Source organism: Castor canadensis, chromosome 3, assembly GCF_047511655.1.
Source record: "Castor canadensis chromosome 3, mCasCan1.hap1v2, whole genome shotgun sequence".
In the NCBI taxonomy this organism is placed as follows: domain Eukaryota; kingdom Metazoa; phylum Chordata; class Mammalia; order Rodentia; family Castoridae; genus Castor; species Castor canadensis.
This window is the reverse complement of record NC_133388.1, coordinates 196337436-196350229: the sequence shown is the minus strand read 5'-3', so window position 1 is coordinate 196350229 and position 12794 is coordinate 196337436. Positions and strand designations below refer to the sequence as shown.

Sequence of the window (12794 nt, the reverse complement as noted above, 5' to 3'; positions counted from 1 at the left end):
CAGGATGTGTGGTGGTTCATCAGGAAGAGAGCATTCTCCCACTCGTGGTGGCTAGGGGCCTTGACACAGAACCTACATTAAACAAAAGGATCTCTCAGGCGGGGGTGACGCCATAGGTTGGGTGGGCCGCCTTCTGCAGCATTGACTGCTGTGGGTGCCCCAGGTGGAGGGACCACCTTTTCCTTCAGGGAAGCCATGCATAAAGTAGTACTCATGTTCCAACCACCACTTTTAAAATGTTCCTGATAATATGCACCTTTTATTAGGAATTTTTTCTTGCCATTATAAATAAAACATTATGGAATACTTAATATATCCAGACAGCACTGTTCTCACTTCAGCCACTTTTAAAAATGTGTTTTGGGGGAGTTTTGTTGGTTGATTGGTTTGGTTTCTTTGTTTTTTGGTGGCACTGGGGTTTGAACACAGGGCCTCACACTTGCTAGGCAGGTGCTCCACCACTTGAGCCCCTCCTCCAGCACCAGCCCTTTTCTGCTTTAGTTATTACTCAGGCTGGTCTTAAACCATGATCATCCCTGTGTCTGCCTCCTGAGCAGCAATAAATGTTTTTATTTTTAAAACATGTGTTCTGCAGTGTGACGTTTTAACACATGTATGCAATATATACATGATCAGATCCGGCTAACTGGCGTACTTACCACTGCAGACATTTATTACTTCCTTGTGTTCAGAACACTCACATTCCTCTCTGCTAGCTTATTTTGAATTATGACCACTGGGCATAGTGGGACGTAAATCCCAGCACTTGGGAGGCAGTGGCAGCAGGATCAGAGTTGGAAGTGTGGTAGCTCACATGTGTAGTCTCATCCTGGGGGGCAAGGGCAGGAGGACCATGGACTGAGACTAGCCTGGGCAAAAAGCACGAGATCCCGTTTGAAAAATGATTTAAGGCAAAAGGGCCGGGGCATGGCTCAAGTGATAGAGGCTTGAGCACAAGGCCCTGAGTTTAAAACCCACTGCACACACAGAAAAGGTCAAGTAAATGGCTGTGTTGCATGTTGTTATTGTTAGGGGTTTTTTGGCATACTGAGATTTGAACTCAAGGCCTCACTCACACTTGCTAGGCAGGCAGGCGCTCTACCCCTTGCACCACTCCCCAGCCTGTGTTTTTCATAACATAAATGCCTTTTGCATGGAATGTTCTTTCACAGTACTACTGTTTGTGACAGTTTCACGGTGAGTGAGCAACCCTCTGACCTGCTTCTAGGGGACAAGCAGGCCCTCCCACTACCATGTCCTTTGGGATGACAATCGATTCTCCTCCGATGAGCTGCAGATCCTCACCTACCAGCTGTGTCACACCTACGTGAGGTGTACGCGCTCCGTGTCCATCCCAGCACCAGCGTACTATGCTCACCTGGTGGCCTTCCGGGCCAGGTACCACCTGGTGGATAAAGAGCACGATAGGTGAGTGTCATCATGTCTGGCCAGAGGTCACCAGAGGACTTGTTTCTGGTTGGGGCTTTGGCGGCTACTTGTCCAAAGTGGGAACCAACTGGAGTTGACTGGCACAGGTGTCACTGAATGGTGGCCCCCTGTTAGCTGTGTAACCATGGACACACTGCTCCCCTCACCACATGTTTGGTGCATTGTCCTCACTCCCTCCCTCCCCTCCTATGTCCCTGCAGTGCTGAGGGAAGCCATACCTCTGGGCAGAGCAACGGGCGAGATCACCAGGCGCTGGCCAAGGCGGTCCAGGTCCACCAGGACACGCTGCGCACCATGTACTTCGCTTGACGTGTTGTGGTGTCAGCGATTGTGGACCGAATTGGATTCACACGAGACCAGCTACACTCAGACCAACAGATGCCCAGCCCTCAGTGACAGCAGCATTGAACATGAGACGCCATTGGTTTATTGGATTCTCCATTTCCAGAATGCCTTCCGTCCCGGATTTCAAACTTGGATTTTGAACTGCAGACCTGTATGAGACCCCATTGTCGTAGGAAATATGGTTTGCCAAAATCTATAAGCTGCTTATTAAAATAGAGTCCCGTGTTTCCTAAAAATCTCCTAAAACCAGTCTATGAACTCAGGGCTTTAAAACATTTTTAATTTATTTGGTCATTCAATTTACTTGTTTTTTAACACATGATTCTCTGTGAAATTGATGGGCTCAAACTAGCTGTGAACATTCTGAGAGTGAAAGCAACACAAAATATGATGGGGGTTTTAAAGCCTTGAGCCTTCTGGTGGTGTCACTAGAGTTGAGTTCCAGTGCGTTGTGCTCCTGGCATGGCTGCACAGCTCTGCGGCCCCAGGGCAGGTAGCCGTGTGAGGTGTCCACAGTTGCCTCTCGCCCTGCCAGCACCTGCCCTCGCGGCCCCGAGCTAAGGAGGAGTGACAGAGGAGGGCCACATGTGTTTACAGCAGTGACAGGTCCAGAGAGGTTGGCAGACAAGTGCCATTTTAATAAAAGTTTATTTAAAAAGAGAAAAAAGATAATATACCGACAGTCTAATCATAAGATTTGTCCTAGAGGACTGTGACATTTATTTTCCAAAGTTTTAAAGAATACGGGTCTGTGGTGGTAAATACAGTACAATCCTTTTTCACTGTTATGTCATTAATGTAAGAGAGAAATATATATATCTGGTTTGCAGTATTAATGTGATAGATGACGCTGTTCTCCTTGTGTTGTGACCTGTCTCGCATACCAGGAGTGGCTTGCAGCCTGGGGATGGGCCACTGCTTGCGGCTCTTTGTGCTTAAGAACAGGAGTATGCAACTGACTTCAAATGGCAGCAATCTGCTCCCAGTATGGACTGTGTCGCCTGTGCCTCCCAGAGGGCCGCTGCGCCCCCAGTCCCTTGCCACCCTCCCACCACCTCATCCCTGTGTCGCTCAGCCGAAGAAGCACAAATGGAGTTCATTTATTCTTCCGTTGCTGGGAAACAAGTTCATGTATCAGAGTGCACTCTGTCACGCGTGGCTTTTCATAGGATCTATGCACTGAAACGGATCGGGGTGGAGCCTGAGCCTGCCCTGGGAGTCCCCCAGGTCAGACCAGTGGAGGGCACAGACTGCTCTGGCAGAATTTGCATTTGGGCCTGATATGGGTTGACAGGTCTAGAAACCATTGCACTAAGAGTGACGCCATGGACAGTTTTAAAGGAGAGCAGCAGACCTTGCCGTGTGTTGTGTGTGGGCTCTTTGTCCTCGTACCCAATTCAAGTAAGAATCAGATCCATGTTCCACATAGAAGTTGAAGGAAGGAGACAAGCCTTCCCCTATGCTGCTCTGTGCTCTGTAGGTTTGCCCTCTCCCTGCTGAAGTCCCCTCCCCAGCCCTGTGTGAAGTTACCTCCCTGGCACTGCGTGGCATGAGGGTCTCATCGGTGGTGCCTTGTGCTGGAGGAGGCACCACCTCTGCCCTGCCATTCACCAGCATCAGAGCTGTAGAGAGTGGCGGTGAGCCCCACAGGCAGTGCTGACACTGCACCTAGACAGGTGGCAGTGACCTATGAAGGTGTGTCCTTAAAGTCAGGGGTGTGTCTCTGTGTGTGTGTGTGTGTGTGTGTGTGTGTGTGTGTGTGTGTGTGTGTGCGCGCGCGCGTGCATGTGTTACTAATGACATCAGTCTCTTCTTGCTGTGTCTTTTTTAAAAGTTCTTGAGTGATAAGCCTCCAGTCTAAGAAGCACTGCAGCTGCCTATTACCTCGTCAGCAAGTGGCACTTTCTCAGACTTGCCAGAAGGATATGATTACACTGAGGAGGACTCACCAGGCAGGCAAATTGAAGAGGCAATCTTTGACTAGCAAAAGTTCAGACTCTGAAGTTAGGTTGGTTTCAGCCAACCTAACTTGGAACCCTGTGTCTCAAAGTTGTGTCTGCCCCACTTGCAGCAGGGGCTCAGTGGTGGAGGAGAGGTTGGCCTTGTTAAAGTGCATGTTCCCAGGCCTGGACAAACCTCCTGGGTCATGTTCTCAGACCAGGGCTGCTTCTGCATCTCTGGAGGCTCTGTGACTCTGGGCACGGCTGCTTGGGAGTCAGCAGGAGGGACTCCACAACAAACCAGTAAGATGGCATCCGAGCTAGTGCCCAGGAAAGCGTACAGGCTGGCAGAAAATCAGACCCTTTAAGTTTTGTGGTTAGTTTTTTCATTTTGTTTTTATCATTTTGAAGGATGAGTTTTTTTTTCAGTGGGCCAATTGGGAAGTGTACTTTTTATAGCCCTCTGCTTGTTTTGTTTTTTAATTACTGTTAAAAAACATCAGACCAAATGTCCCCTGTTCAGTTAGCCACGTAGCTTTGTACACGTCTGATGATGCAGAGTTCAATGGTTGTAGTTTCAATTGCTCAGGTAAATAATTGTTTTCCCCATTTTCTACCAGGCTCCCCTGATTAGCATGAATTTTAAGATAGTGCAAGACTCAGACTGCAGTGGCCTGAGTCCAAGCCCTGACCTGTGGCAGCCAAAAGTGGCACTTGCTGTCCTCTGCCTCCTGCACCATAGACCTAGCTCTGCTGCCCCCAGAGGGGCACCTTCCTCCTCCTAGGTCTCTCACTGGCTGGCTTTGTCCCCACCACTGTTAAGTAAGGTGTGCCTTGCTGTAAGCAAACTGAATGTGAAAATTATGATGTGGGTATCTGGATTCATTGGAAAAAAACTAGGATTTGTTTTACCTCTTTAAAAGACGCCTCCCTTGGGGCTGGTTGGGTGGCTCAAGTGGTAAGAGCGCCTGCCTAGCAAGTGTGAGACCCTGACTTCAAACCCCAGTGTGTCCAAAAAAGACAGAGTAAAAGAGGCCTCCCAACTAGATTCTCATACTGGTATTCTTGCTCATAGGTTGTAAAATACTCTCTCTTTAGAAACATGAGTGAGCCCCCATCCCATTCCTTCACCACTGTTACCCTAAGCTGTAGAAGAGCCCTTGGTAATGTTAGCAAAGACTCCATCTTGTTACTCGTGTATCACAGGCTCAGATTTTCCTTGTTGAGATCAATTTTGTAGAGCTGACAAGCATACTTGGATTTTTAGAAAGGGGTTGATTGGTGTTGGCTTTGATTTCCTGTTCTGGGGAGTCTTTACACACACGCTTTTGATATTGCTTTAGGGTCTGCTTTGTCTTCTCCAGATTTGGTTGTATGTGGCCTGCCCCAGAGGCAAGGCCCAGAAGAGAGCCCCGTGCTGTGCAGTCTACAGCTGACTGGAATACTGCTGTTCCTAGTGTTTACTCCATACTGAGCGCTTGCTGCGAAGACAGTTTTACTTCAGTCCTGCAGGGTGGGGGCAGTTTGATTGTTGTCATACATTATTTTATTGTTTTTAAATGCAAATGTTGCTATTTATTTTTTTTTAACCTTCCTTTCTTCTCTGGTTCGATTTGGCTAGCGTGGATATTCCAGTGCATGTGGTACCTGATGGGTATGGTAGAGATTGTTTCCCGACTTTTGTAAATCACCTAATGTTTACCTTCACGTTTGCTGGATGATTTATCTTTAAAAGCCACAAATGTAATTTTTCTGGATGAATTGTGTTTCTTATATATGCAGCAGTGTGCTTTTGCATTGATCTGCAGAGTGACTTAAATTTTATTTTTGCAAGGCAGTTTTTTCAGTCAAATTCTATATTTGATACAATGCGTTAAGGGTAGACCAGCCACACATCTTGCAGTCCCAGCACTGGAGTGTCTCCAGGACGCCTTTGGGGCTGGGGCGGCTTCTCCTGGGAGCTGGTGTGGTGATAGCCTCGCTGGTTGCAGGAGCCTCAGGAAGTGGACGTCGTCCTTCAGCGACCTTGACCCATGGGCGGGCTGGAAGGATTTCCCATGGGCATTTCCTACTCCTAAGGCAGTTCCATTAGGAGGATCTTTAGAGGTGACCTAATCCAGACAGTGGACAATCGGTGGCCCAGACAAGCCATAAGAAACCTTGCTGTGACCTCTGACTCATCTCTCACGAGCAAAGGAATGTAGGTAGAAGTAGACCCCTTAGCGTTCCCGCGCCTCACCTGCAGAATGCAAATGCTGTATGTACGTTCTCCAGCTGCTGCGCCAGCAGTCCCGCTGCTGTGACGTGTTCCACTGTTGACAGTGCATGTGTGACTTCTTGTCACGGGGCGTCCCTGATACACGCATGCTGGCTCTTCTGTAAGGAAAATTTTTCAGCTCAAAACAGTTGCACTGATCTTCTGATGACGTCTTTTTGTTGTGTCCAACTTTGCATCTGCTGTACGTGTCTGAAATGATTGATTGTAAGTAGATTGATGTAGTAGCAGTGAGGGGAACATGGGGATGTCACCTCCGGGCAGCAACACTGCCACACGTTTCAGTATTCTGTGCCGAAGCCATGCAGATGTAGCTCCATCTTGTTCTTCAGCCTCGTGTCTTGACCACTGTGAAGGACAGGCTGTCCTCATTGTCTTGTTTTCCTGACACAGGAAGTTCTCCCTGTGTGGGATCAGAGGGTTTAAATTGAAGAGAGCTAACTAAAACTCTTTGGGACGCGTGGTGGTCTGTTCAGTTCCTTGTGCATTGCCAGGTTCCCCAAAGCACTTCATTCTAGTTCCATCCAGCCTTGGACAGCTGGGATAGCAGGTGTCTGCTTGGGCCAACCTGGCATCTCTTTGGCCAGTGGTCCATTAAAAAGCATGAGGTCACTGTCATTTGTGGCACATCCATGGATGCCAGAGAGACCCGAAGCCTTGTGTGGCCTCACGTACCTTGTGATTCTGCTGAATTGGAAGTCCGTGCTGCCACCCCCACCCCCACCCCTGTCAGGACAGAAAGCTTTTAAAACCTAGACTGCGTGTGCCTGTGTGTGTGCGTGTGTGCACATGTATGTGTATATGTGTGTGTGTGTCTATCGTCTGTGCCATCGCGGTGCCCTCGCTTTGCTTCTTTGAATATGTTCGCCATTTTATTGTCTCAAGTGAATGTATTGGCTTAGCCAAATCACTACAGAAGGTGGTTCTAAATACCTTTTAGTTAAATGCAGATAAAAGCTACCTCTGAAGTCTCAATAGGTTTGTTTTGCTCTTAAGTGTAGCTATCCACACTGAAAATAGCTGAGGTGTTGCCTAAATAAACTGAATTGTGACCATCTCTCTGTTCAGTTCTGGCTTGAAAACTGTGTGCCATACTGTGATCCGAGGGACCTCTGCACTGCCAGCCACGAGATTCTAGCTTTCTGAGGCACCAGTATGATCCGAGCAGCCCCAGGCCGGCTGGTGGTATGCAGGCAGCATGGATGAGCATGGCAGCAGCCTGGCCCTGCCTGCGCTCACTTTGCTGTTGAACAGAGGAAGGCGCTTTGTTTCCTGCTTCCTTCTGAATGGGTTGGAGGTGGCTCCCTCTGCTCTCTCCTCCATGTTTGCACACTCTGTAAAATCACAAAGGTGCTTTAACACCCACCTTCCCGCGCAAGTGGTGCGTCAAGGCCATCCTGTAGTCTCAGAAGGCAGTGCAGGCACTGTTGCTCTTTGACTTTGGAACTTTGAGTTACTGTCACTCCCTTCTTGAACATGAACTGTTGTCAAGCAAAACATTCTGTTCCAGTGTAGGGCCCTTTGTTGTCAGAAACGTGTTGCTCATCCCCTGCTGCCCCCAACGCTGCACTGAGGACCATTGGCATCCCCGCCTCTCACTTCTTTCTGTAGGTTCCTTGTGCTCTAATCTTTGGAAGGTCAGCAGTCACTCCAAGACACTTCCGGCGGTTGACTTTGGAAGTCTTGAGGGCCAGGCATTTTCATGACTGTAGACATCTGGGTGTGTGACGATGGTTCTGTTCACCAGACGTTGACCTTGGCCCCGAGGGTTCTGGTACATCACTCCCTGGAGGGACTGCCTTTCACACTGGTTTGGGTTCTGGTACCACATAGTGTACTTTGATTCTGAGAGCGCTCAGTGACCTTCATGGTCTTTCTTGGCGTGTTTTCAGTTCTACCAGCATGCTCACTCTTCTCCCCTGAGAAGCACACGTGTACAGGGCCCTGGCCTGCTGCTTCACTGGCTGCGAGGCCTCTCGGGACGGCTGCAGGTTTTCAGCCAGAACCCAGTGCAGGGCATTTGAGAGGCATGGTGCAGGGATCTGAGCCAGAGACCTCAGATCTGTCCAGTAGCCATCAGCCTGGGCAATGCCATCCTGGAGGTGGCCTCGCCCCCTTGATACCGATGAGGAGGTTTTCGTGAGAGAGTGCTGAAGACTGCTGTTGCTTGGCCTGACACTTCTCTTACTGGCTGGAGTGAGAACACATGAAGTCTTTGATCACCCTTGGAGCTCTAGCTGAGGGGTCAAGTCCCCTCATCACCTGCCCCTTTTCTGGGGGTGGAAGGAATCTGCATTATCTCATACTTAAAGCCTCCTTGGATTTAGGTCGTTCAGAGTTAAAGCTAAAATACCAAATGTTAGCCCCCCCAGTGTCCCCAGGAGGGCAAGACCTTCCTCATTCAGTTCTTTCCAGTCTTTAAGGTCCTCAGCATTGGTTAACACCCACCAGTGAGTGGCACGAGGCTGGCAGAGCAAGGTGTGCACAGGGACTGAGGCTCCTTGGAACCCTGGGAACAGTCTCCATGTTGGGGCAGGGCAGACCCTCCGTTCCAAGAAGCAAGTGGCCCCAGTCCTTTGGGCCATCTCTGAGCGTGTTTGGGGGTTAGTTCCAGACTCTGTGCCTTTACGGTGTGGTCCTCAGTGTCCTTTTGGAATCAAGTTGGGACTGACCCATTCGTTCAACACATCAGTCACTGACCCCTGCCTTGGAAGCTCCTTCTGCACCATTCCAACTACAAACTGTGACGCTGCCTAGTAGGCTACAGCTGTGAGACCACCCTCACCTGCCCCATCCTGGGTGCCTCTGCACCCTGATGTGTATTGCACCTGTGCTGGGCTTTGAGGAGCCAGGTGCAAGGCTTTGGTTTACTGGGCATTGACTAACCATCATTGCTGGGGCCCCCCTCTTAGCACTGGCAAGAACATCTGTGCAAATGGAAGTGGGTGATTAAAAAGGGATGCAAATCAGTCCTTGTAAAATGTCTGGAGTCCTCAGGCATAGGGGGCTGTTCAGTTCTACCCTTATTTTGCAGTGTTTTTCATCGTCGTTCTGTTTTGTGACATTTGGGGAAGCCGCTTGCCTAGGTGTGGTGTCACTTGAGGAGGCACACTGGACTCCAGCTTTGCCGGGACTGACACACAGTTTTTTTCTATCTTTACAGGCCAGGCAGCGAGCAGTTTCTTGGCTGATGGTTTAATTAGAAACCACCCTTCCCTGCCCTATCAAGGGACAATGTTGTTGGTTCTAAGCAGAGAGGTAATCCAATGGATTACTTTTTAGAATGTAGAAAAAAGGCCTTTCCCTCAGGGGTCATTAGCAATCTTGGTTTCTCTTCAAAGCCAAATAGACACCTGTGATGAAATCTTAACGGAAAGAGTTTAACATTCAATTGAAATTTGAATCTTGAGTTAATAGTGAATTTTAATATAGTTGTTAAAAGTATGAGTTTAGATTTTATAACTGTAGAGACAGGTTGGGTTTTTTTTTTAAAGTTATTAAAAAAAAGAATTTTAAGATTCCATGCAACAAGTGACTAATGACTCATTAAATCTAGGCAGAGAAGGTGTATGTAAGTCTGCTTCCTCTCCTCAGCACTTCACACTGCTTGCTTGATACATACTGAGGGGTCACCCCTTCGTGCTGTCAGTTTTTACTTTTATTTTTATGAAATAATTGAAAAAGAACCAAAAATGAATGAATCCAAAAGTCCCATAGGAGATCTTGCCCCTTCTTAATTTTCCCCACTCTAAAATATTTCGGAAGACATTTTGAATCAAAATGTATTCTGGCCATTTAAAGTTTACTGTTTTCTGAGAAGTCAAGCAGCTGACAGGACCTCGTTCCAGGTGGTGCTCTGCGTGGTGTCCCTGTACAGTGGATCAGTGTGGCGACGTCTTGTGTTTGCAGTGTAGAAACCACAGAGTGCTGTCTTGTAAATTGACCGTTCCTGTATAAACTATTATTTCTATACGTTGGCCTCGGGCTGTGTATACAGTTTTTCATTTGCTACATGGATTGTATAATTATGAAATTACAGTATTCACTAAATCCACATCTGAGGCTTCATGTCATTGTCTTTGTTTGATACCATTCTTTGTGTCCTGAGGAGGTCCAGTGCTTGCATGACAATAGGTGGTACTTCCACTTTCAATTAAGCCTTAATCAGATGTTAAATTTGTGAGTTTCAGAGTATGCAAAAACAGTAGGCAGGGTGAGTTCCACCTGTTCAGATCAAGATGTTAATAGCATAACCTAGCAAGTCTCTGGAGTTAGAAAGGAAGTCTCCAGGGATCCACCTCTCTCCCTCACTCTCTCTCTCTCTTCTGGTCTGGCTCGGCTGTTGCCCTTGATTGGTGAAAATGGACCATTGTGCATGTCTGTGGCAGTCAGGCAAAAAGACCTGAGACTTTCTCAGGGTCACATGTAAATGTCTGGTTTCTTTCCTCCGGTCTGAGGTTTGTTTATGCTGCTGGGAATATGATTTGGGTGTCGGTCCTACTTACAAACTTTCTCATGACGCTCTAAGCTTGCTTCAGGTGGTGCCACCTGACAATGCTTCTGCATACGATTAAAATGGATTTTTGTTTTTGTAAAAGCATCTTCAATTTTGAGGTAAAATGGAGGGGACCCAGCTTTCTTTACAATGTGGATCTACCTCAGTTAAACAGTTGGGTGCTATTTACTAAGTCTGTCAAATTAAATTGGAAAGTTACCAAACCGTGAGCTATAACTCCACATGAAACTTGAACTCGTAATTTCCGTTTATTTAATAATATTTTTATTTATTTTGTGCCTTTTATGTTGAACCCTGATGCATTAACAAAACCAGAATAGGATCCACCTTTTCTATGACTGCAGGTGGGGCGAAGAGTCCAGTTGACCATGGCCTTGATAGGTTCCACAGACAACTGCTACAGTATGTTGGGATCCCAACTACCCTCTTGTAGAAAGGAAAAAATTATGTCCAAGAGCAAATTCAGCATCCTAAAATATAAATTTCAAGCTCTTCTATGCATGTATTTATAGCTATCACTTCATTTTCTGTGCCAAAGAAGGGGCGGCCAAATTAAACAAAAAACAAACAAAAAAAAAAAGAATGACAAGTACTTTTTCATTGCTTTTTTAACCATTCATGCCCCTCTTCTTCTGGCGTATTTTATAAGCGTTCGTTTCATAAGCAGCAAAGGGACTGTTGTCGAGTCCATCTCTCCTGATCTGCCTGGTGGAGGTGCTCGTGGCCGTGGGCAGAGGGCCGGGTGAGCTCGTGGCTGGTGGGAGGCCTGTGCTCAGCAGCAGCCCCCCAGTTCTGGTCACTAGAAGGCATTCCGACCAGTAAGGACATACGACAGGAGATCGGTGACTTCCCGTGCTTTTATATTTGGCAGTTTACAATTCTAGACTTTTCCTACTATGGCAATCTTTTTTAACTCAATTGTTTGGAGGTAATACAATATTTTGGAGTCTTAAGAATTTGATTTTATACCAATAAGAAATAAAAGTTTGGGATCTTTCCTGTAGCGTATGGTTTTACTATTTTAAGGAACTCTCTGGATTTTACAAGAGAACCAACATTCCTTAGTGGCAAAACTTCGCAAGTTGATTTGAGAGGCTTATTGCTGCAGGATCTCAAAAAAAAAAAAAAAAAAGAAAAAAAAAAGAAAGAAAGACAAGAGAGATGATTCTAGTTAAATGTTTTTAATTTTTTAACTTCCATCAGGTCGATAACTTAAGCTATATTTTATAAAGAGTAAATCATCCTTTAGTATGCTGCATATAAAGACCGGCGATGTTGCACTTTCTCAGTAATGAATAACAAGTGCCCCACGATTGACTCGCCAGGACACAGATTTAACCCACCAAGAGCACTTTGGGGCAGGCGATGAAATTTATAGGTACCTCAAGAAAAAGAACCTGCGTATGCTGCATTTTGTTTCTTTAGCTTTTACATGTAGCATTTTGTTTTGCTTTTGTCCTTTTGTTTACATCTATGCTTTTTGGACCCCAACAGACTGTTGAAAGGAAACTTCAAGTTAGTGTCCTTCCTTTTTTTCTTCTTTTCTCCTTTACCTTACTGCAGTATCTGGCTGCAAGGTGGCCCTGCGTTAGAACACTTTAGCAAGCACACCCGAGGGAAAGGGTACTTGGTTCTCAGCAGACAGTGACGTCCCCAATCCTTTTGTTCATGCTGCTCCCTCGATCCCTCCTCCCTGTCACCCAGAGGGTGGGCACCTTGCTTCTGAGCTCAAAGCTAAAAGTCATGGCATCGTTTAAACAAGCCAGACCTCATGAGTTCCCGTTGAGTGAGTGCCATCGAGGCTGCAGCCCTCAGAGGCGGCAGCCTTCACGTGTCTCTCCCTCTCAGCGCTCACCCAGCTGACCCGAGGGGAGGGGGCGGGCTGCATGGACGAGACAAGTGGTGAAGAAAGCTAACCGCTGAGACCCCGAGCATCTATTGTCGTGTTTAAGCTTAGCTGGGTCCTTTGAGTTTGTTTTTACAGCTTACTAGATTTAAGTAGTTTGCACTATTTTTGCAATAAATTCATGGAAAACCTAACAGTTACTTGTTTTGTTTCTTACCGTGTGTATATAAACTAATACTAAAAGTTTGGCGTAGTGTTTTTTCACCTCCTTACGTAACGCTAACATGCACAGAATGCTGTAAATCTGATAAAATACGATGTGAATGATATTTTATAAAGTTATTTTGTATGGTGTCAACTTTGTTTTGCCTCATAGTATGTCAGCAAAAAATAAAATAAAAAATTCCTCATTTACAGCTGTCT

The 12794-nt window shown here is 46.7% G+C and overlaps 1 protein-coding gene across 2 annotated transcripts in view; it reads left to right on the top strand.

Moving 5' to 3' along the window:
* Ago2 (argonaute RISC catalytic component 2) overlaps positions 1 to 12787 on the top strand; it is a 90635-nt gene extending 77848 nt beyond the window's left edge. For both annotated transcript variants that reach the window (XM_020157031.2, XM_074069282.1), the window contains exons 18-19: positions 1229 to 1428; positions 1650 to 12787. In XM_020157031.2, the coding sequence (XP_020012620.1) occupies positions 1229 to 1428; positions 1650 to 1758 (309 nt within the window). In that variant the 3' untranslated portion in view covers positions 1759 to 12787. The remainder of the gene's footprint in view (positions 1 to 1228; positions 1429 to 1649) is intronic.
* Positions 12788 to 12794: the final 7 nt, after the last annotated feature.